This window comes from Argopecten irradians, chromosome 7, assembly GCF_041381155.1.
Source record: "Argopecten irradians isolate NY chromosome 7, Ai_NY, whole genome shotgun sequence".
NCBI classification, from domain to species: Eukaryota; Metazoa; Mollusca; class Bivalvia; order Pectinida; family Pectinidae; genus Argopecten; species Argopecten irradians.
In genome coordinates, this window is record NC_091140.1 from 32,695,320 (window position 1) to 32,719,787 (window position 24,468).

General features: G+C 35.5%; 2 protein-coding genes across 3 annotated transcripts in view; one reads left to right on the forward strand and one right to left on the reverse strand.

Annotated features, from left to right (window-relative positions):
• The window catches only part of LOC138328185 (serine/threonine-protein phosphatase with EF-hands pef-1-like), a 79,691-nt gene extending 64,403 nt beyond the window's left edge, over window positions 1-15,288 (forward strand). For both annotated transcript variants that reach the window (XM_069274866.1, XM_069274867.1), the window contains 11 exons: window positions 2,674-2,835; window positions 3,426-3,592; window positions 3,853-3,889; window positions 5,384-5,533; window positions 5,934-6,011; window positions 6,561-6,746; window positions 7,713-7,864; window positions 8,668-8,774; window positions 9,866-10,029; window positions 11,560-11,644; window positions 12,686-15,288. In XM_069274866.1, coding sequence (XP_069130967.1) covers window positions 2,674-2,835; window positions 3,426-3,592; window positions 3,853-3,889; window positions 5,384-5,533; window positions 5,934-6,011; window positions 6,561-6,746; window positions 7,713-7,864; window positions 8,668-8,774; window positions 9,866-10,029; window positions 11,560-11,644; window positions 12,686-13,023 — 1,626 coding nt within the window. In that variant the 3' untranslated portion in view covers window positions 13,024-15,288. The remainder of the gene's footprint in view (window positions 1-2,673; window positions 2,836-3,425; window positions 3,593-3,852; window positions 3,890-5,383; window positions 5,534-5,933; window positions 6,012-6,560; window positions 6,747-7,712; window positions 7,865-8,667; window positions 8,775-9,865; window positions 10,030-11,559; window positions 11,645-12,685) is intronic.
• A 1,916-nt stretch (window positions 15,289-17,204) lies between these two features.
• On the reverse strand, window positions 17,205-24,247 carry LOC138328186 (G2/mitotic-specific cyclin-A-like). The gene is made up of 9 exons (XM_069274868.1): window positions 23,863-24,247; window positions 23,292-23,553; window positions 22,743-22,870; window positions 22,233-22,456; window positions 21,672-21,747; window positions 20,644-20,772; window positions 19,953-20,069; window positions 19,443-19,576; window positions 17,205-19,115 (listed from the first exon to the last, which is right to left on the reverse strand). Exons 1-9 carry the CDS (start codon window positions 24,010-24,012, stop codon window positions 19,058-19,060), a joined length of 1,278 nt encoding a protein of 425 aa, XP_069130969.1. The 5' UTR covers window positions 24,013-24,247; the 3' UTR covers window positions 17,205-19,057.
• Window positions 24,248-24,468: the final 221 nt, after the last annotated feature.

Consider the following 24,468-nt stretch of genomic DNA (forward strand, 5'->3'; position numbering starts at 1 on the left):
GATACTCTAGAAACAATTTGAAACTGTTGGCTTCTATATGAGTAATTATTGGCTACTTGTGAAATTGTTGGCTATTTTGGAAACTATTGCATGGCAAACTTTTGAAACTATTGGCTACATAGGTAAGTATTGACAACTTGGGAAACTGTTGGCTACTTGGGAATATATTAGTCACTCTGGAAACTATTGGAACCTGTTGACTTCTATATTGGAAACTATTGGCTATGTGACTTTAATGGCAGTTCACAGAATTGTCTTCTGGTTTTCTATGGTGTATTTTAATCAATCTTTAAAAGCCTTCAGCTATTGTTTTCCTGTGGCTATACATAATATAAGTTTTTCATTGTTTTATCCTTCAATATTGTGTCAGTAACTTAGCTAATAAAAATCCGTACCTTTGCATTATAACATTGTGCACCAGATCACGTCACTGATTAATACAGAGTAAAAAATCTATGGCTTTGAAAACAGAGATTTGAAAAGACAACAAAATATTGTAGGTCTTCAAAGCTTGTGTAAGACCTGTAATGGTCGAATGATTTTTTACCAAAGGAACTCTACAATTACTCAAAAGCTTTTTCAGCAATGATGAAAATCTGTTTGACATAGCCTGTAGACAAATCTAAGGCTCAGATGTCAGCCATTTTGAATCCTGTTCCTTTGGGATCCATTGTCTGAAGTCAAATGGCTATTTATCTATCCTGGATCACTTTTATGTAGCTTTCAGTTCACTTGATGACGTTAATTGTTCGTTACATGTAGCTGAAGGTTTTCTCTCCTTGGGTAATGTGGCACTTGTCCCAATTATTGAGTCATCTGTATGAGGATGGAGGCAATTGGTCCTGTTTCATGAGCTCATAACTGCATCAATGTCACAGACAATGTAATATAAAGTCTCAATAGCAGATCTGGAAACATCTAGAAAAGGCGATCATATCTACAACATAGACAATACATAATTCCTTTTTTTTTTGAAGAAGAAAGGATTTATAGATGTTACATTTGCCACAAAGGTGGAGGGTTAGTGGAAGTCTGTCAGACACCTTAACCACTCAGCCATCATGGTATAGAGGTGGAGGGTTAGTGGTAGACTGTCAGACACCTTAACCACTCAGCCAACATGGTACAGAGGTGGGGGGTTACTGGTAGACTGTCAGACACCTTAACCACTCAGCCATCATGGTACAGAGGTGGGGGGTGGCTTAGTGGTAGACTGTCAGACACCTTAACCACTCAGCCAACATGGTACAGAGGTGGAGGGTTAGTGGTAGACTGTCAGACACCTTAACCACTCAGCCATCATGGTATAGAGGTGGAGGGTTAGTGGTAGACTGTCAGACACCTTAACCACTCAGCCAACATGGTACAGAGGTGGGGGGTTAGTGGTAGACTGTCAGACACCTTAACCACTCAGCCAACATGGTACAGAGGTGGAGGGTTAGTGGTAGACTGTCAGACACCTTAACCACTCAGCCAACATGGTACAGAGGTGGGGGGTTAGTGGTAGACTGTCAGACACCTTAACCACTCAGCCATCATGGTACAGTGGTAGAGGGTTAGTGGTAGACTGTCAGACACCTTAACCACTCAGCCATCATAGTACAGAGGTTGAGGGTTAGTGGTAGAATGTCAGACATCTTAACTACTCAGCCATCATGGTACAGAGGTAGAGGGTTAGTGGTAGACTGTCAGACACCTTAACTACTCAGCCATCATGGTACAGAGGTAGAGGGTTAGTGGTAGACTGTCAGACATCTTAACTACTCAGCCATCGTGGTACAGAGGTAGAGGGTTAGTGGTAGACTGTCACACACCTTAACTACTCAGCCATCATGGTACAGAGGTGGAGGGTTAGTGGTAGACTGTCAGACACCTTAACCACTCAGCCATCATGGTACAGAGGTGGAGGGTTAGTGGTAGACTGTCAGACACCTTAACCACTCAGCCATCATGGTACAGAGGTGGAGGGTTAGTGGTAGACTGTCAGACACCTTAACCACTCAGCCAACATGGTACAGAGGTGGGGGGTTAGTGGTAGACTGTCAGACACCTTAACCACTCAGCCAACATGGTACAGAGGTGGGGGGTTAGTGGTAGACTGTCAGACACCTTAACCACTCAGCCATCATGGTACAGAGGTGGAGGGTTAGTGGTAGACTGTCAGACACCTTAACCACTCAGCCATCATGGTACAGAGGTAGAGGGTTAGTGGTAGACTGTCAGACACCTTAACCACTCAGCCATCATAGTACAGAGGTGGGGGGGGTTAGTGGTAGACTGTCAGACACCTTAACCACTCAGCCAACATGGTACAGAGGTGGAGGGTTAGTGGTAGACTGTCAGACACCTTAACCACTCAGCCAACATGGTACAGAGGTGGGGGGTTAGTGGTAGACTGTCAGACACCTTAACCACTCAGCCATCATGGTACAGAGGTAGAGGGTTAGTGGTAGAATGTTAGACAAAAGATAAAGACCCCTTTAATTATGTGACAGGCCCCTGTGATTCTGACCATTAATACTTTTAATCTTTAGTTAAGAGTCTTACAGAACAGACACATGATCTATCATTCACTTGTTTCTAAATTGTGTTTGATTTCACCCCTAAATTGTTAAGAGAGCAGATTTTTTCTTCCTGACTATTTTGTTTGATGACTTTACGTAATTCTTTCAGTGTCTACATGCCAAATATCTACTACAACTCCTCCACGCAACCAGATCGGCGCTCAAACAGAAAAGTAACATCAACCACGCTACCATCTCCATCTCTAAACAGATCACTGTGTGCGGTGACCTTCACGGCAAACTTGATGACCTTTATATGGTCTTCCACAAGGTATGATCTTTCAAATCCTTGACTTCTTCAAGGCTTAAATCTCAACTTGAGAGGTTTGGTAAGATTTTGTAGCTGAATATGAAGCTTGTTTAACGTTTGACTGGCCTTTGACTGACCTAAGAATTGTGCCCAAAGGGTGAGTTCCAGCTTGTCTTGCTTCGAAAGTAGTATAAAGGATTTTTTTATACCGTGTTTGATCTCATATTTATAATTTTAATATTACAAAGTGAAAGACAAGATCAAGGTACTGTAAACCAGCTGTCTTTCGTGGGCAATTTAATTTCGCAAATTTTCGCAATTCAAGTAAATTCGCAAAAATTTACTCACGAAAAAATGTGTACATCACTTATACTCTTATCAATTTTCATTCAATTTTCAAATCCGCGAAAGTTAATCTTTGCAAACTTGTTTTTAAATGGAAAACGCAAAATTTAGTAGCCGCGAATAAAAGTTAATTGGTTTGTAGAATGTCATGAATAAATTCTTGTCAATAATATTAAGAGTTGTTGCCAATTTGGTAACATGACAAAAGATGGTCTATCTTTAATGAATTCTCTTCAACTTCTCAATCTTTTTGTTCTTTCTTTCAGAATGGTTTGCCATCAGTTGACAATCCTTATGTCTTCAATGGAGACTTCGTCGACAGGGGGAATAACTCTGTTGAGATATCTGTGATACTTTTTACATGTTTTTTGCTGAATCCCAACGAGGTTTATATAAATAGAGGTAACCATGAGGACCACATTATGAACCTAAGGTAGGTTACACATCAGGTCGCCGTACGTATATATTCATGTTTGTGTTAAAAAATAATTCTGCCATAATTTTAAAATACTTCAAATTAAAATAATAGATTATGCCGGTCAGTCTAGTTTTTCTCCGGATACTCTGGTTTTCCTCAACCACCTAGATCTGACACATCTTTAAAATGACCCTGGATATTAATAGGATGTTAAACTAAACAAACTATAATGTGAACCAAACCTAAGCTGATTTTTGTCTTCATTTCTTTTCCAGATATGGTTTTGTGAAGGAAGTTAACAAGAAATACTCAGTAAGTATATTATACATTTTCTCTTTTGTTCTTTTGTAACTGTGTTTTTCTCTAATTGTGTGTTGTTTTTGTATGTCTTGTAATATATTTTGAAAACGAATGAAAAATAGATTTTAGAAAAAAAAGTTTTCTTAGATACAATTCTTGGATTTAAGAGAGTTTTTGAGCAGTGCTAGCATTAACAAAACTACATGTATTTATCATGATCAATCAAAACTATGTTAGCAATCTGAAGCTCCATAGAAACAAGTATTTGCCTGGTACTGGCTATTAGTCTCTGATTTTTCTCCTGAAACTATGATTTTCCTTGACCACTAAATCTAGCATCCTCTGAAATGAACCACACCTTTTACTGTAAATCAGATACATTGAATGACAAACAAATACATTTTGTTATTAACAGTGTGTACTGTATGTGGGAAATAATTTCGAGCAAAAGTGGTTTTTAAAAGGTCTTCTAGTCGATATTGTATCAGGAAAAAAATCCATAGTTATTACCTGTGATTAGTATGGAGACGCCAAGCCTAGTGCTCTGAATTAATTAGTTCATTTTCTCGTTAACCTTTAACATGCTCTTCCGCAGGTAATGATAGTTACCTGTAAATTATGGTTTGTCTGTATAATCGTTACATTTGTGGCTCAAAATAATTTGGTTTGCTGTTTGTGGCCCATAAATCAATAGATTGGTATGAGCAGTTGAAATCTACACCTCTTGTTGATTATATATCCTATTACAATAATCAATTAACGTGACAGTTGATATTGTGATTTATCCATTCCTAAAATAATTAATTTGCAATCTTAGCTACAAAGAAATGTTTTCAAAGATGGAAGCAATTTAAGAATCCAGGTTAATTTCATATGAATTAAAGTCGGTAAAAATGGTGTGAATGTATCCAGTATAATTTCTCATGAAATGGAAAAATAAAATCTCTCGTCAAAATCTGTCTGCGTACGAAGAAATTAATTTAAAGTATGGAAATTCTAAAACGTCCTCCCGGCTCACTATGTCCGTGGTTACATTTCCACGCAGCCTCGCTTTCAATGCTTTCAACTTTTCTGTACTTTAATGGTCAGAACTGGGAAACTAAGCAGAACTTGACCGTCGTATTAATATGTGTGGACTTTTGGAAGGCCAATGAACGCATTTAGACTGGTTTTCTTTGCCCGACTATTCACTTTAAGAATCCAGGTTAATTTCATATGAATTTAATTTGATTGAGAGTTCGTGGATATCACATAACTGATTGGTAAAAAATGCTGCTAACATTCTACATTTTCCAGAGTTTGTCTGTTGATATATTCAAATTTATCTGACATTAAGTCAAATTGGCTTCCTTTATACTTTAAAAAAAAGTTTTTTTGATTCGAAATAAGCTAACGAAATGTGGAAAAAATGAAATTTTTAAGTAAATATTGTATACCTGCATAACCATTACACAATATGCTATGTCCTGTTATTAGGTTTGCTGAGATTTTACATTTTTATAACAGGTTCACGCCAACTGTATTCTGCGACTTTTTGAGGACCTGTTCAGTTGGTTGCCCCTGGCGACCATTATAGATGACAAGGTGCTGGTCGTCCATGGCGGCTTCTCAAACACAACTGACCTTGACCTCATTTCCAAGATTGACCGACACAAGGTAACTACTGTCAACCAACTTGCTTTTCCGTTGCTCTGCAGACAAATACAATAGAATACTTTTTCTCAAAATCGCAAACTTGAATTGTGATGAAAAAATCATTTTACATAAAAAACGGAAAATTAAGTTGCTGCAAAATGAGTTAATGCAAGATACCTGTATAGATACATTCCTGGTCATGTAATTAGTTTTCTCAAAAAAATCCTGTTAAGAAAATGTTACAATACGATGATGTTATTATGTCTTGGCCATGTAGGAGGGGGAGGGAGGTATGGTGTTACCTCCGTCCCCCTCCCCTTACACCTGCATCCTGGTTCTACAAATGTGGAGATGGTCTCAAAAAGGACTCTAACATAGGGATTAGGCTGTAATACATATCATTGATTTTTTTCTGTTGTAGTTTTTATCCACGTTACATCCGTCTCGGGGATTTGATGATGAAAACCTGACAGACATGGAGTTACTGGAGTGGAAACAGGTACATGATATATATAGAGTAAATAAATAGAATCTTGGTTGAAATTGCTGTAAAAAGCACTTAAATAAAAGGATAGAATTATGAAATATGAAGACTTCTAACATGAGTTATGGCTCTCCTCTCTCCATATAAGCTTCGGTCATTCCAGAACAGATATTGATAATGGAGGAAAGCTTGATTTGTTTAGTTTTACGTCCTATTAACAGCCAGGGTCATGTCAGGACGTGCCAGGTTTGTTGGTGGAGGAAAGCCGGAGTACCCGGAGAAAAACCACCGGCCAGCGGTCAGTACCTGGCAACTGCCCCACATGGGATTTGAACTCGCATCCCAGAGGTGGAGGGCTTGTGGTAATATGTCGGGACATCTTAACCACTCGGCCACCCCGGCCCCCTAAATGGAGGAAAGCCATAACTCACTGAAAAAACCCACCATCCTCATACTAGCATGATGTCCAATATCTTTACCACTGGAGATCTCCATAGTCTTGTTTCACTGTTTACTGAAACATTATTCTTTTATTTACAAATTTGTATGCCACTTTGTTTTTAGGTCCTTGATCTACTGTGGAGTGATCCAAGAATGCAAGATGGCTGTCTCCCCAACACCTTCCGAGGAGGTGGAAGTTACTTTGGGCCGGATGTGACTACTATGATCCTAGACAAACATAATTTACAACGACTCATACGGTCCCATGAATGCAAGGTGGAGGGATATGAATATACTCACAATGATAAGGTATAATGATGTATACGGTCCCATGAATGCAAGGTGGAGGGATATGAATGTACTCACAATGATAAGGTATAATGACGTATACTCACAATGATAAGGTATAATGACGTATACGGTCCCATGAATGCAAGGTAGAGGGATATGAATATACTCACAATGATAAGGTATAATGACGTATACGGTCCCATGAATGCAAGGTGAGGGAATGAATAACTCACAATGATAAGGTATAATGACGTATACGGTCCCATGAATGCAAGGTGGAGGGATATGAATATACTCACAATGATAAGGTATAATGACGTATACGGTCCCATGAATGCAAGGTGGAGGGATATGAATATACTCACAATGATAAGGTATAATGACGTATACGGTCCCATGAATGCAAGGTGGAGGGATATGAATATACTCACAATGATAAGGTATAATGATGTATACGGTCCCATGAATGCAAGGTTTGGGGATATGAATATAAGATTGCATCATCACCTTCATACCTGGTATATTAGTCCATCTAGGATAGACAGTATGTTGCAGACCAAAGTCAGGTCATTGTGACCCAATGACCTTTTACCTTAGTTAAAGGAAAAGTTTGTCCAGGTTCTATCTAATATATTTGAAAAAATGTTGTTTGCAAAAATCAGGTCAATGCTTATGGCCTTGAACTACATTTAAGAAAAATCTTTATTTTTTTATATCATAAGGTCCTCAATCTTTTCTATATGAGTCCATCTTAATGTTAAGGCTATGTGTCACATACCAGAAGGAGGTCACCATGACCTATATTTTACCCTTAACCTCAATTTCGAAAAAAAAAATATTGTTCATGTGTACATGCTCAGTCATTGCATTATTACCTGGCACTGAAGCATTATAACTTGTATATGGGCCCATCTAGAGAAATACTATATGGTACAGCCTTAACTTGTTTTGAATGTTGTAATTATAGCCGTCATTTATTTTCAGGTCCTGACAATATTTTCGGCCTCTAATTACTATGAGGTTGGCAGCAACAAAGGTGCTTATATAAAACTGACCGGTCCTGATCTGTCGTGTCACATCGTCCAGTATATGGTCAACAAGCAGTCCACCAAACGCAAAATCACCTTCACTAAAAGGTTTGTTCTTCTATTCAACTAAGCCTTTGGGCTGATCACTTATATAGGGACAGAGTTATGACGTTCATCTATTCAACTAAGCCTTTGGGCTGATCGCTTATATAGGGACAGAGTTATCACGTTCATCGGCTGAAGGCCATTACGATAAGACGATAGAACATCAGATTAATTCTACTTAGTACCAAGGCAGCTCCAATATGAATAAAACTTCAATAAACTTCATGATAAAAACTACAGTAAAACATGTTTATAACAAATCTCTGGGAGCCAACAAAATCACTTCGTTATAGAGCATAATTCATTATACATTTATTACAGACATTTTTAGGAACATTGGCAGGGAATGAAAAATACTATCTTTTAACCATGAATTCACTGAAAGCATGTTCATTATAAACATGTTTTTCTATGTTGTGAACTAGCTTATCTTCAAGCAACATAATTTGGTGTTTTGACGCATGCCAACATTTTCACAGCTGTTTGATATCTCAATTTTGAGTCACGCTTTAACTGTATCTCAGTGTTCAGAGTATTTTTGCAGCAACTAATTTTTGTGGTCTCTGATCATCTGTGAAATTTAATCGCCTAAAAAAAAAACGTTAACAGACTTATTAAAGCACTGTCAAATTTCAGTGAAAATGTGAAAAACTGAAAATTATGATTTATTAGCAGGGATATAAATTGGCACAATTTGATGTTTCAATACAGGAAATACCCTTGAAAAAATATCGCTGTACATGAATAAGCGTTGCAAAGACATTGTGAAACACAGTAAGATAAGTAGTTCTTCTTTTGTTATTCAGGATAAGCCAGGTGGAAAAGATAGCCATGAGGGATCTGAAGAGGAAGATCCTTGGCTGTCAGACAGAACTAATGACTCACTTCACATCACATGACCCGGAGAATACAGGTATCACACAGGGACAAAAACACTACTTCTCTAAACTGACTGAAAACATTCTTATTTCTTTTAGTATTTTCATTAACATACAAGATTATATCATCAGATTGTTAACTTGTTACAAGATTTTATAAAAAAAAGTATAGTTTCTTTGCCTCTGAAAGGATGCATAAAATTGTTTTCAAAATGGTGCTTAAGTAACATTGTGGTCTATCAGAGCTATCAGGGCTCTAAATTGAGGATGCAGAAGGCCTGAAATCACTTCATCTAGCCTGATTTAGACCGTGGATTTGGATCTTTGAGTATTCTTGGTATCCTATAAAAACAGGGCCCAGTTTCATGAACATACCTTAAATTTAAAAAATCCCGTAACTTAAAATTTCTCCATCCCTTAACATAAAATTCTCCATATGAAAGCATTACAGATTTTAAGGAAGGCTTCAAGATTTTTTCTTTAACTTTTGTAATGCTTTTCTATAGGGACATTTAAAGATGCTCCACCGCCGACAGAGCATAAATTATATTCATCATTTGAACAATGATTGGTGTTTAATCGTGTATATAATAGTATAATTAACACAAAAAATAATATAAAATAATTTATTTTGCCTTTGGTGCATGCGCATTCAGTACTTCATTTCATATAGGATATAAAAAGTGGTACGGAATTTTTTCGGGATGCAATTAATTATTTTTCATATTTTAACTTGAAGTAAAATTAGATGCTCAAACTTTTCAATGGTGGTAATGGTGTAAAGTAAGTAACTTTTGTAACTGAAGAAAAACACTGAATCGTCTGCTCCTGTTTTTACTAGTGAAAAAATACCATTTGTCAGCGGTGGAGCATCTTTAAGTTAAGAAAAGATTCCTGAAAAAGAAGGAATTCTAGTGAAAATGAGTCCAGTAACTGCACAAAAATTCTTATTTTGTGCAAAACAAACAGAATGTTTGGAGAATTTTTTTTGTTTTGCTTGGTAATTGTCTGATGAGAAGTTTTTGGGCAGGTACCGATTCCATAAGGTTGTGTACCGGAAACACTAATGTTTTTTGTATTTACAATCGCTATTTAAAACGTACCTTGACCTTGTGTTCTGTTGTAGGTTTGATCTCGGTGATCGATTGGTGTAACGTTCTGGAAGGGGTGATGCAGATGGAGTTACCATGGAGGACAATGCGGCCTCACCTAGCCAAGTGCGACGTAAGCGGTGCCGTCCTCTACAAAACAACGTTTAATGATATGAAACTCATTCACGGCTCTACAGAGGTAAACTCATCATTATAACCTGGGGGGAAATTTTACAACTCATTCACGGCTCTACAGAGGTAAACTCATCATTATATTCTGGGGGGAAATTTAACAACTCATTCACGGCTCTACAGAGGTAAACTCATCATTATAACCTGGGGGGAAATTTAACAACTCATTCACTGCTCTACAGAGGTAAACTCATCATTATAATCTGGGGGGAAATTTAACAACTCATTCACCGCTCTACAGAGGTAAATTCATCATTATAATCTGGGGTAAATTTACAACTCATTCACCGCTCTACAGAGGTAAATTCATCATTATAACCTGGGGGTAAATTTAACAACTCATTCACCGCTCTACAGAGGTAAATTCATCATTATAATCTGGGGGGAAATTTAACAACTCATTCACCGCTCTACAGAGGTAAACTCATCATTATAATCTGGGGGGAAATTTAACAACTCATTCACTGCTCTACAGAGGTAAATTCATCATTATAATCTGGGGGGAAATTTAACAACTCATTCACTGCTCTACAGAGGTAAACTCATCATTATAATCTGGGGTAAATTTACAACTCATTCACCGCTCTACAGAGGTAAATGCATCATTATAACCTGGGGTAAATTTAACAACTCATTCACGGCTCTACAGAGGTAAACTCATCAATTTAATCTGGGGGGGAATATAATTTAACAACTCATTCACCGCTCTACAGAGGTACCGCTCTACAGTGGTAAATTCATCATTATAACCTGGTATATGAAAAAGGTCATATAACTATACACAGATGTCATTATTTTTGTGTTCACTTGTATTGATAAATGTTATGACTAAATACCACTATCATTCACTGAGGTTGTACCAGGTAGTTATTTTGAGATGTCTTTATTGGTATTATTCAACTATGTTACAACAAAACTGCTGTGTACTCTTTAATTTTTCTACCAAAAGCTATAATAAAGTATGACTGTAGATAACCCTTTTGTGCCCCTGTTCTTCCTTCAAACGACTAGACCAAAAAAATAATATGTTTGTTTAGGGTTACCCGACTGACCCTAATTTTTTACCCCCGACCCTAATTTTTTTTCCACTTTTCTACGAAAAAGAATCAAAAGTCGGGATTTCAATCTCAGACTCCGGTTCCGGCCATTATTTTAGATTGAAGGACACTAAAAAAAAGAAAAAAAATCCTCATGACCTACCGACCCTATTTTTTTTGCCAATGTAACCCTAAACAGACAATTTTTTGTTTGGCCTTACCTACATGGTTCTTGTTGACTTTGGCGGCCTGGTCGAACATTGTGAGTTTAAAGACTGGTGCCAACTGTTTTTAGAGGTTGCAACCATCTATAAAGGTCAAAGTTTATGACAGAGGTCAAATTATATCTGTCCGGCTATTCAAAAGTTCACAGCATTTTATTAATGTCACAATTATCTATGATTATTTTATTGTGAAGTTTGATACACGATTTCTTGATTTAAAGTGATCAAAGAAATAAAGTACATGTATGCAGAGTCAAATTTGTCTTGTTGTTACAGAGTGGCCACACTATTACAGAACTGCTGTATAGGAACAAGGACAGCCTGGAAACTATCTTCAGGATCTTTGATAAAGATAATTCAGGTAGATTAATTCAAATAGATAAAGATAATTCAGGGAAATAAAGGCAATTCAGGTAGATAAAGGCAATTCAGGTAGATAAATTCAAGTAGATAAAGATAATTCAGGGAGATAAAGGCAATTAAGTTGGATAAAGGCAATTCAGGTAGATAAATTCAAGTAGATAAATATCATTCAGGGAGATAAAGGCAATTCACTTAGATAAAGGCAATTTAGGTAGATAAATTCAAGTAGATAAAGATAATTCAGGGAGATAAAGGCAATTAAGTTGGATAAAGGCAATTCAGGTAGATAAATTCAAGTAGATAAATATCATTCAGGGAGATAAAGGCAATTCAGGTAGATAAAGGCAATTCAGGTAGATAAATTCAAGTAGATAAAGATCATTCAGGGAGATAAAGGCAATTCAGGTAGTTCAGATAGATAATTACAATCCAAGTAGATATTAAGACATTGCAGGTACATAAAGTCAGGTAAAGATAATTCAGGTACATAAAGATTAATACATTAAGACAAATCAGGTAGATGAAGGCAATTTATGAAGATAAACACTATCATTCTTATTACTATTTTTTTTCCAACTCCAACATTTTCAAATTTAGGAATTGTTAGAGAGGAATGTGAAAGCAAGACTTGTTACTTTAAACTGACAATGCAAATTCAAAAACTGTTTGTGTTGAGATTAAAAAGTAAGTGATTTGGAGATATCTCCTGTAATAAATATCTTCATGTCATCGTTTCCATAGAGGTGATAGAATTTTAGCTAAAGACCTGCTTGGATACGAGTCTTGGAAGCATTGGATGTAGCAAAACTTGTCAAACTGTTATAAACCATTTGAATGACAAGTGGAATTTTCCATCATAAATGATAATGGGGAGGTATTCAAATTGTATTTCAATTGTGGTCCGCTATTTCTCAGAAAGTACGTAAAGGATCTTTTTCATTTGTAGGTTCCCTTACTTTAATCTTGACATGAATTATTTTTAACTTGATTTATCACTTTTAAGTTCAAGAGTAACTTTATGCTATATTTCTTTTATCAGGTACTATTTCTATGGAGGAATTTGAGGAAGCTCTTGATGTGATGATTAATACTCAAGATATATCAGTATCACATGACCAAATCAAAGACATTGCTCAGAGTCTAGACCTCAATAAGGACGGCTTCATCGACTTTAATGAATTCTTAGAAGCATTTCGGATTGTTGATCCATATGGGAAGGAAGGCAATCGGAAAAGTTTCTCTGGGAACTCAGAAACAGATTCGTTAAACATGGATGAGTGTGACCGAAGTAATCCAAACTTGAAATCGGAAGAACCAAAATCACGTAAAATATCTAAACTATGTGATATCAAGGAAATGGAAATATCAGAAGCATGACGTCAGGGACATCGGCAAAATTTGAATTGTTCATAACCCACAAAATAGCCAAATTATGGAAGGGCTTATAGTAGAATATCACCTAAACTCTTGCAATCCAAAGGTTGAGGACTAGTCCACAGGGTATGTAACAGAATTTTGGGAGATAAATAGACCCTTGTGATCAAAAGAAGGAGGGCTAGTGGTAGAATGCAGATTTATTTGTTACTCAGCTGTCACAATCTGATCATCCTTGATATTCCAGAGATGACGGTCACTCTACACCCTTGGAGTTTCTCATAGTAAAACTAAAGGCAGCCCAGGGTAAAACATTTGAACCAATCACAGGCCTGCAAAGATTTCCTTTGAAGACTACAGAGAGAGCGATGCACAACTTCAAAGCCACAATGTCAACCAGAGTGTCGTTATGCGGCTCTTTTGATGTACATCAAAGGATTTAATTACCTGTTCTGTTCTGATGCCTCCACTTTTACTTAAGCATCAAACTATCTTCCTATGGTGTCTATGGTCTTTATTGATGCCAGAGATTTCCAGACAATCTTCATAATGCACGCTAGCCATAGGAAGATAGTTTAATGCTTATATTTACATTATCAACTCAGTTTAGGGTCTCAGCATTAACATTGTTAAAGCTAGACAAGGAAAACCATTTATCAACGACGATTAATCCACAAGATGGAACAGCCATTTTGACTGTGATCAGCTGACGTCGCATACTCTCTGCCACAACCAAAAATGGGCTTTTTAATTTATATGAATTTATTTTATGGGCCAAGTTGTTCTAAATTTAGCTATAATTTTCAAATTGGGATGAAATATTTTTGTAACACTATAGCTTTAAAAAATATAAAATTCTGAAGTATTCCAATCTGTACCTACTTGTTCATTATTCAGAAGATAGTAAATGGAAAAAAATCACTATCATCATCTGATCACCTTTTGAACAATTGGACAAAGATGATTTGAAGTTACCATATTTGACCCAATGAGCCCCCAGGGCGCTTAAAAATTGAAAAAAAAATCAGGGTGCTTAATAGGACAAACCTTCACCAAATAATTGGACAAAGTAAGTCAATTTGCTTAAGAAATCAAATAAAGAAACTTACCTACACAGATTTTATAGTTTTAGTCTGCATTTGATTCAACCAAAGTGAAATTTTGTTGGTCTGAAAAAGGTGGTGGGGCACTTAATGGGTTGATTAAGGTACATGGTTTTGTTTCTCGTTTTGACAAAAATGACTTCCAACATCTCCTAGTGTAGAGTTTATTCCATTATCTATATTGATAAAGAATAATATTTTTATATCCAGCTGATTGTTTCAGAGTCTGTATATGTATTAGTCTTCTTACCAGTAGTTTTTACCGTTTATGATTTTGTATAAATTAAATGTATTTATTTGAACCCTATAAGTTTTTTCCCTTGAATTAAAACGATTACCATGTTTTCTATAATGATCATACGAGGCTCTATATAGATTTGTTGTGTCAACTCCACAGAAAGAGGAGCGACTTATTATATAAAAGTATCGGGTAATTTTGGCAAATGAATCCCCTATGAACTTTTCCCTATAATTAGATAGTATCAAATACGTAATTTTATAAATAATTTAATCTATTTGTAATATTCCGTCTTTGCCATATTACAGAGTTACCTCCCTTGTGACATCATTAATTTGAGAGAGAAATGCATTTCATTTTCTTTTGACATTACGCTGGCAAACACATGACATCACAATCAATACCTAACCTACACATAAGGAAAGAGAGTAGATAACTTAATGACTTTACAGTGCTTGAGGTACAGGATAATTTCAACATCATTAATTGGTAGTTTTTACTCCATGGATTCATTTTTATCTCATTTTGTTTTCCATAAAGATGTAGAGCAGTATATTTATAGTTTTAGATGGAGAAATTAGCTTCAGCTGAATTGTCTTGTTTTATTTTCTCACCAAGACTTAGATAATACACCTGCCACATACTGAAAATGTTATCTCAAAAGCATACATAGAGTACATTAAAACTTGGTGCAACCATTATTGAGATTGCATATTGCAGAGTTAGCTCCCTTGCGGGTAGGGATGGATTGGTACATCATTTTTTTGTGAGCACAATTTACGTTGTTTTATCAGAAAAGTATGACATTATGCTCGCCAACACATGGCATAACAATCAATACCTATCCGCAAGTGTATACAACTCTGTAATATGCAATTAAGAATAAAAATAGTGTGATATTTTGTCATTTTCACATGCATTCATTGAAATTTTCTCAAGCATTTCATAACGTTTTAATAATACTAAAGGTTTCTAAGCAAAGGGAGGTTACTCTTTGCAAAAATTGACGTTTTCACTACATTTGTCATTGCTTTGATATTGTATGTATTATGATATTCTGTTACTACCATGAAAGTCCCAAAGTTTGAATTATACTTGGGTGAGAGGAACAAGATTTGTGATTGGATATGTTGATCCTCGCTTCCGATTCGATGGAAGAAACGTCAAGTTGTGATTGGTTGAATGTGTAACATTATCAGTATTTGATATAATTCTCAGATGGTGCCAGATCACCACATCTTTTCTGGATCAAAACAGATCACGAATTTTGCATTTTCTTTTATCTTGCATTATACATTTTTTTTTTTAATTAAATATGACTTATGTAGACTAAATGATTTGCCCCCTTCTCAAACCTCAAACAAATTATTGAAATAAATCTTGGATTCGAGGGCATTTATGTACTTGCATGAATTTTACATTTATCAAAGATATTTTCTTTGAATCTTTATGTTTAAACTACTCCCAATAAAATTTTCTTAAATATCAGCACGATTTTTAATGATTTTTATGAAGCGTTAGATGATTTATATAATCAATTTCCTTGAGTTTATATCCTATATTTGTTAGAGATATGGCAAAAATGTATGCACCCTAGACTGTCTTGGTAAAACTGAAAGTATTTCAAAAATAAAGTGACATGATTACAAAGACTTCCTCTTAAAATAAGACTAGAGAGCAACACCAAAGCATTCAGTTTTTCTACGACAGTCGAATGGTGGAAACAACACCAACCCTTGCTATCAACTGAAACAACTGATGGGAGATTACTGTCGTGCTGGTCAAAGCGTTGATAAAAAATGTTATCAAGTTTTTTGAACAATTTGGAAAATAACTTTGTTCATCAGACTAAACAATTGATAATTTGGTTGAATTACTTGATTGTTAGATTATATTTGAAGCTTGCTTGTATATCTTTTGAAGTCTGAAAATTTGGTCTCTTTTTGTGTTTTTGCATACAATCAATTTATTTTATTTTTGTTTTGTTTATAGTAGTGTTTAACAAAATGTAATTGATATCTTAGTTTATTTTTGAAGTTTAAAGATTGATATGTAAGCTAACAAGACATAGCATACTACACTGTGAATGAACAAATTTTCTACAATGTAGCAATTCACTGAAGTAGTTATTTTATATACTTTGTAACTTTTCTAACAACTTGATAACATTTTTCATCAACGCTTTGACCAGCACGACAGTAAACCTGATGTTGTTCCTGGAATAAAGAGAATGCATCCTTCTGCTCCACCAAATTAAATGGTATTTTCTCTTACATTGTCACAGCAAACAAATTTTTCCATAATTTCAACAGTCAAAACTGGAAGCAGAACTGGACCGCCAGTCTAAAATGTAAGGACTTTTGGAATTCCAATGAACTTATTTAGACTTGTTTTCGTTGCCAGGCTATTCACTTTAAAAGATAATCTATGTGCATTCTCAAAATCATTTGTGGCTCTATGTCCTACCGTTATATGGAATGAAGTTCTGATTGCGCATTTACCAAAAGCAAAATAAATTATTTCATATTTGTGTGAAGACATACATATTACACGATTAAACACCAATTATAGTTCAAATGACAAGTAGCGTGTATGCTGTCAGCGTTAGATAAGACAATTTGCATCCATTTTAGAACCAAGAACAAACTATTCTAATATCTTCAATGTGGATACATGGTTAAGATGTCCCAATATTAACACAAGCCCTGCACCACCTCTGGTTCCCATTTGGGGCGGTCAGTGACTTTTCTTCAACAAACCTTGTTGTGGATGGGACAATAAATAAAACCTTCATGCGACTAAGTTATCAGAATTGTTGCAAATGAAGACAAAAACTAAATGAATTATTTTAATTAAAAAGTTTTATATGTAAAATTCATTATCTACACACAATTTAAATAGAATAATCATGATACAACGGTCCCTAAGTTAAGATGGGAATTTGCTGCCCTCTGTAGCTGTAAAAACATGCCCCCTTTACAGGGTTTCACTTCATCTGTCGCACCACAGCTAAAAATTCATTTTCACCAGTCATGCGATAACACTTAAAGACATTCATCCCATCAAAAGCATTCATAAAAATACAGTTAACGCAACCATACATAATTTTATAAGTTTACACACATCAGCAAACACACATGATCATTATAGTAACATCCTCAGAAGATAGTAAAAGTTTGTACAGAGAGCTACAGTATGTACATAGGTGCGGATGGCAGAAAGAAGACAGAAATATAAATAAAAGGACATTCACAACATTTATGGGGTAAAAACTAGGCGAATCATTTCAGACTTTAAATGATAGATGTTCGTTCCTAAAAACTTTTCTCCGTTCCCAATGATATGATATGTGCCTGGCAGTTATTTGGGCTAAAATGGTTTGTCAGAACAGAAAAACAAGTTAGAAAACAAAATGTTTTGAATGATTGTTTCCAAGACTTGAATAGTGTCTGAGGTAAAGAGACTATATATTTTATAGCTTGTAAAAGTTTTCTTTAATAAGGTTAAAATTGTAAATCTTGCGTTCATTGCTATTACAGATTTTACTTGATAACTTTGCTTATTTTTCACACATTTCCTATAGATATTCATATAAAGATGGGAAGATGCATATTTCTGCTCAATTTCATCATTTTTCCTTGGTTGAATAAGTTACGAGTCGCAAATCGACAAAGAAATACTTTTTTTGTCAAAAATTAAAATTTAGCACAAATATCCAAAAACTCATCTTCAACAAAATTGTCTAACTTTATCTTTATGCAAAAAATCATCTTCAACAAAATTGTCCAACTTTATTTTAACACTGGGAGGGCTTGAATTTTATTATTCAAAAAAGTATTCTGTAAATTGCCGAGAATAAACTTGCATTATCCTAGTAATTCTTTCAGACACTACTCGTCTTTTAGTATTGTAACAATAAATTAGCATGTTTGAATATGTGCAGTTGCAAAAACATTTAGTATATGCAATGAAATCATTAAAATCTCAAAATAGCACCATTGAAATGAGTAAAATGATGAATTATGGTTCATGATTTTTGTTTTCAAAAATGAAATGAAATGAATAATTTTGCATTGATTGAAGTATTTCATTAGTTGCATAAAACAGATTTAAGAAATACTCTAAAATTTCATTTAATAATCAATGCTCTGTAGCAACGTTGATTTCATAAAAGCTTGGGTATTATATAAAACTTCACATGACAAAAATGATCGACTTGTATAAAAGTAGTGTGATGATAAAAAATAGTTTTGTCGTTTAAAATGAAATTACAATATCACTAGAAACGAAGATAAATGACTTGATGGATCAAGATTCTGATGACAACGTAAAATGATACATTATTGCACCTAGGACTAATAAGAACAGTGGCAAATTTCTCTCTTCCATGTGTGGTTGGCAGAACTCAAAATAAAACAGTTCATGGTATTGCTCCTCTCTGCTTCAAAAATTGACAAGAGAAGCCTCACAACTCAATAAAACTCCAACACACATTCTCTCCTTGAACACAATTGGCAGTTGCTGTAGCTGGTTGTACCGCCTCGTCAAATGGATTTGACAGACCACAGCTTTGAAAGAACTTGGTAAATGACACGTACTCCTCTTGGCTACATGCAGGGAAGCGCAGAGCCCCCTGGGTTGGGACTAGGGACTTCCCTGTGTACAGCTCCCTGACTTCAGACACCTGTTACCTAGTCTATAATGAGAGCTGGGCTGGAGGAGGGTACTTGCTGAAGTTGGACACTTCATGATGTCTGCAAATAGAAGAAAGCAAATTGTGTAATAATAAGATATTTGTGAAACAAGCATGTACATTGACAAATTAGCTAACAGCTATTTGAAAGATAATACATTTGGGCTATTATTCAACATTTTTGATTTTCTGCAAAAAGGAATATTTAATACAGATAAGATTTGAACTTTTCTTAATTTTATAGTTTAGTCAAACCCAATTCAGGAATTGGATTGATTCTATCAGCAAAGGGAGGAAATCTTGACTAAGAGGAACCCCGACATCCATGCAAATACAATTTACTTCAGCAGAGTCCAATGCCCACCAACGTTTTAATAAATCAACTTACTTGGTGTGTTTGTACTTTTCCATGACGGCCTGCTGTGGGTTCTTTGGGGCGTTACAGTATGCGTGGTAGAGATCCTGTAGACATTCCACTAAATGGCACAACTGGTACCCTGTTAACTTTACCATACTGGGCGTCTGTAAATTTCAAACACCAAGTTAACAATAGTTTGTGAAATTCTCATTTTCCAAATGTTAGGACAATGGAAAGCAATATAAATTCGAGATTTTTGCATATATTTTTCAATCACCGAGATGCCTTAAATTAATATTTAAGCCCATAGACAATAATGCAGTAAACCATTTGTATATAATATGTTGGCTACACCAACTATTGGCTTTGTTCCCAACTTTCTATTTCAAACTTATTTTTCTCTATTTGGCACATTAAGCAATTTCTCTCATTGCTGGTGCCACTTTCCTGAATTGAAAGACATTTTTATTAATTCGCCATGCCTATTATCATTATAAAATAAAATAAGAAACTTTGATTTGAGGATGCTTCTCGACTTACCCATGGCTGTTCATCTCCCATAGAGTACCTGGCTAGACAGGTAGCCGCTGCAGCCAATAAACTGGGGTTGTACTTCAGGAAGGTCTCGCAATCGATCAAACTCAGCTCAATCAGCAACTGCAATCAATTTACAATCTTTGTTCAGACTTAAAACAATAATTCAACTTGCAACACTTACTTATGGTATTCTGTATTTGCACATTAAGAGTTCTTAGCATTTGTGGTGTGCTTGCGAGCTTGAAACCATACTTATCACAGAATATCAAAATAGTTTCGCTTTAATACAACTGTCAGATCACAATCAATATCCCTACTCGAAGGAAGGCAACTGCAATTTGCAAAGAAGGTATAAGGAGAATAACTTCTTCCTGTAATTTAATATATATCCTCAAATCAAACATTTCTACAAAGTGCCCTAAAAACTGGTAGATAGCTTAAACCTATATCCCTACTCGAAGGAAGGCAACTGCAATTTGCAAAGAAGGTATAAGGAGAATAACTTCTTCCTGTAATTTAATATATATCCTCAAATCAAACATTTCTACAAAGTGCCCTAAAAACTGGTAGATAGCTTAAACCTATTGTTTACATAGATTCAATAACCTTTATGTGCTTTGTTCTTATCAATTATAGTGTGTATTTAAACACTTCTGTTTAAATTATTTGTCCGGACATATTTTCTGATAATTACCATAGCGAGTGACTTGGTCTTGTCATCACAGCCAGCTTGTTTGAGGAAATGGTCACAGAACCAGTTAGTTGTGGGAGGAGAGATGTCAAACTTGAGTACCTTCAGGATTAGGTGTTCCATCCTGAGCACCTACAAACCAAACATCAACACTCAGAAATGAAATGCGAGACATATAATATATATATATATACCAGCCCAGTTGGCTACAATTTTTAGGCGATATTGTAACTGTTGCAAAGAAACTCTATACTTTAATGATGAATAACTGTATTGTTTGTTAAATATCATTTTTGTTTTGTTCATGAACTCTTTCATTCAACACTCATGCAATTGACTTTTTGAATGCTTCACTAGAATTAGCATCAAACCCTCGCCACTGACCTATATAAAGTCATCATTTGTCAAAAAAAATTTAAAACAATGCTAACAGCCATTCTAATTTCTGTCTCCATGTCTACTCTCGGACTAATAAACACACTAGATTTTTCAAATTCTATGTAGTAACACTCCGGTTCTATAACAAATTGATCCATGCTAACATTCCTTCTCGGTCTGTCAAGATCAATCCGACATGACATTCATGTGCTGACTCTGGTTACATGATTTTACGGAGTGGGCACAAACTTACGGACCGCAGTAACTTTCGTCTAACCTTACATTGCATTGTGCCGAAATGCGCATGCAGAAGGAATATTGTGCATCATTTATTATAGCCATCATTTTCAAAAAATATGCGGGATTAGGGCGGGCGCACCGTCCATCTGGAGCTCTGTTTATAGCATCGCTGTTTGGTATGAAATCGGGATACTTTTGAAATTAGGAATGTTGGCACACTTTCCTATTTGTTTGTCATTATTTTATACTATTCAAACAATACTAGTCTATGACAATTAATAAAAAACAGAGTAAAAATCTAAAATCAGTGTTGAAAATTGATAAATCTGTAGATTCTTCAATCAACATTGATTACATATTTTTCACAAGTAAAACAGCAAAATGACAGAAATATATATTATCAGTATTCGTACTTGTTTCTTTGTGTAGGTGTCGTCTGTGATGTAGGCAAACTCTCCAACATCTGGGGGATAGATCTCTTCATATTTCCTGAAATCAAAGAGGAAAAATTGTACATCATTTCCTGTCTTTAGCAATGTTTTTTCTTAGTTATTTCATTGATCATCACACTATCGTACTGTTTTATAATCAGGAGTCTGAGCAGATTCTCCATCAATATACTTTATTTTCATGGAGCAATTGAATCAAAATAATTAGCCTCCCAAAAAGAAAACAAAACAAAAAAACTTGACATACAAGTATCAGTTTGATAACAATATCTGTGGGGTGAAAAACTTTGATTTACAACTTTGATGACCCTCTGCCGTATTTGCATATTACAGAGTTATAATATATATATATGTAGTTATAATATATATATATGTAATATGCAAAGACGAAATTACAGACATCAAATGTTTTTACTTTCATTGCATATCATTTGTCATTTGCAGTTCATTTACGATGCCAAAAACATGCTAGCAGCACCAATCAATTGAAGTTCATATTACCCGGTATCTGAATATACAACTTACGATGCAAGAAACATGCTTGCAGCACCGACCAACTGTAGTTTGCCTCTCTGAACAGCCATGGTAGACAGAAATCGATCTATGTAGTTGATGGCGAGGAACAGAGTCTCTCTGTGAAGGTTGTACTCTTCTGACACTTCCACTAGCCAGTCAACCAGGATACACCTCATAGAACTTGTGATGTCTTGCTGTTTCTTCATGTAGCCAGCCTTGGGTCGGTTTTTTAACTGGAAAAATAAAATTTCATTATATTTGCATTGTCATTAAAAATGTTGATGTTATTTGGATTTATTTCAAATAAGAATGAAGTAATGCATTGCGATTCTCTGCATGAACATGACAGGGCCCAGTCCCAGTTTTGATACAGTTTCGCGAGGACTATTTTGGGACTAGCTTATTTATCAATTACTTAGTTACCATTTGTAAAACTGGCGAGTCCATGTGGTTTCAGATCAGGAAGAATTTTAGATTGATTTCGAGAGGATGAGGGATAGATACATTATTTTAACTTACTTCAGCTTCTCTTAAATGCGTGTAAATTTCTTCTGCATATTCAGGGACTGTTGTGATTATGGCCTCCCTGTTTAAAGGTTTTTTCTCTTCTGCAACGTCATGTGAAATGTCTAGCACCATGGGAGAATCTGAAAGTATAATTAAAGTTACAATCAACTGCATGATACATGCACAGTATCCACTGTCTTTGTTTTCCCATTTTATATAACTGGGGACGGGTCATCAATATCAACTGATTTCTAATGACAAATACTGTACCACAATTTTGCAAATATTTATATCGTTCCCAAATTTTTCATTTGAAGAACTTGTTTCATAGGCAATCACATATTTTTCCTGGGCGTTCCCAAAATATTTATTACACTCTCCCTCTATAATTCAAATCTTTAATTATTAACTCCATGCAAAACTATCAAAGTCTCGAATATGGTATCTAAGGATCCAGAGATATCACTATTTTTCAGACTGACACATTTTCTTCCTACACAAATTTTCAATCTATATCAAATTCGAATTGGTTTCAATTATATGTTTTCGAAAATATCTCACCAATACTGTCATCTATGCAAATAAGAGAGTTGTTTGCTGCTGTCGAAAGAGGGTCATGCAGACGGTTTAAAGTTGTCACAGCATCTGTTAATTGTACTTTGGGTTCAGCATTAGCCACCAAGTTAGCAGACACTGGCTTGAGTTCTTGTAATGTTTTCTGGTCATCAACAAATATGGAGAAAGACTGGGCATTTTCCTTTTGTCCAAAAGTCTTGCCTTGTCGAGGATATGCATTTTCGTCTTGGAATGTATCTGTGCTAGCCTAAAATATAGAAAATCTCTATACAGTATCCTGTAAGCTAAACAGCTTGATAGTTCGTATTCAATATTTTTGTCCGTTACAACATTCAAACAGCGCCTAAGTCGAGACAAAGAAAATTTAAATTCTGGTTCATATACAAAATTGCACCATTAAAAACATTTTCAAATTTCATTCCTCATAACATTTTAACAAGTGGATAAGACACGTGAACTTCGGCTTGTATATCTAAATTCAAATTTTGCACAAAGACTCGCTTTCGCAAATATCTGGCTGAGTATGTTCAAGGTGAATTTAAAAAAAAACCCATACCTTTGCTGCTCTGAATGGCTGTACTCTAACTTGGTTGGTTATAACACCCAAAGCAGCCCTTTTAGGTGCATTATTCCTGGGTGCATTTTTCACTCGACGAGATGTTTGGTTTTCAGAATCCTGGAAAGCGTCAAAGACGAACGTCGACATTTTGAAGTCGAAATGTCACAAACACGCCGCCACTTTCTATATGAAAATAAAAAATAATGTGAAAGCACACAATGTTGCCTTCTTGTCTGCAGCTAGATTACACTCCAACAGACATATAGGCTTAAATGAGGCTTCTGAATCAGTTCTTGTCAAGTCAACTCAAGAAAAGATTTTGAGCAGTGTTTTCCTCAGCTGAGTCAACTTCGATTGAAACGAGGCAAGCCGGTTGAATTCCCCGCTGGCGACGAATCTAGCCAATGAGAAGGCTCCATTCGTGATCACATGATACACAAGGCAGATCGAGGCATTCCGTTCGGAGTAATATTTACATAGGCGTTCTACCACTCAAATAGAAAGACAAATTAGTAAATATCCGAATATTCATGTTTGGCGGACTTTTCAATATTTTCCAAACGCACGTGAAAAAGGTCGAGTAAAACTCGCTGTGACTTCCGT

Bases quoted from the DNA above. Each gene is read 5' to 3' on its own strand.
- LOC138328186 (XM_069274868.1), bottom strand. From the start codon at position 24,012: ATGTCGACGTTCGTCTTTGACGCTTTCCAGGATTCTGAAAACCAAACA. The intron at 20,773-21,671 runs GTACGAATACTG...TTTGGTTTGTAG, and splicing joins ACACCTACACAAAGAAACAA to GTGCTCAGGATGGAACACCT. The intron at 19,116-19,442 runs GTAAGTTGATTT...TTCTATTTGCAG, and splicing joins GAAAAGTACAAACACACCAA to ACATCATGAAGTGTCCAACT.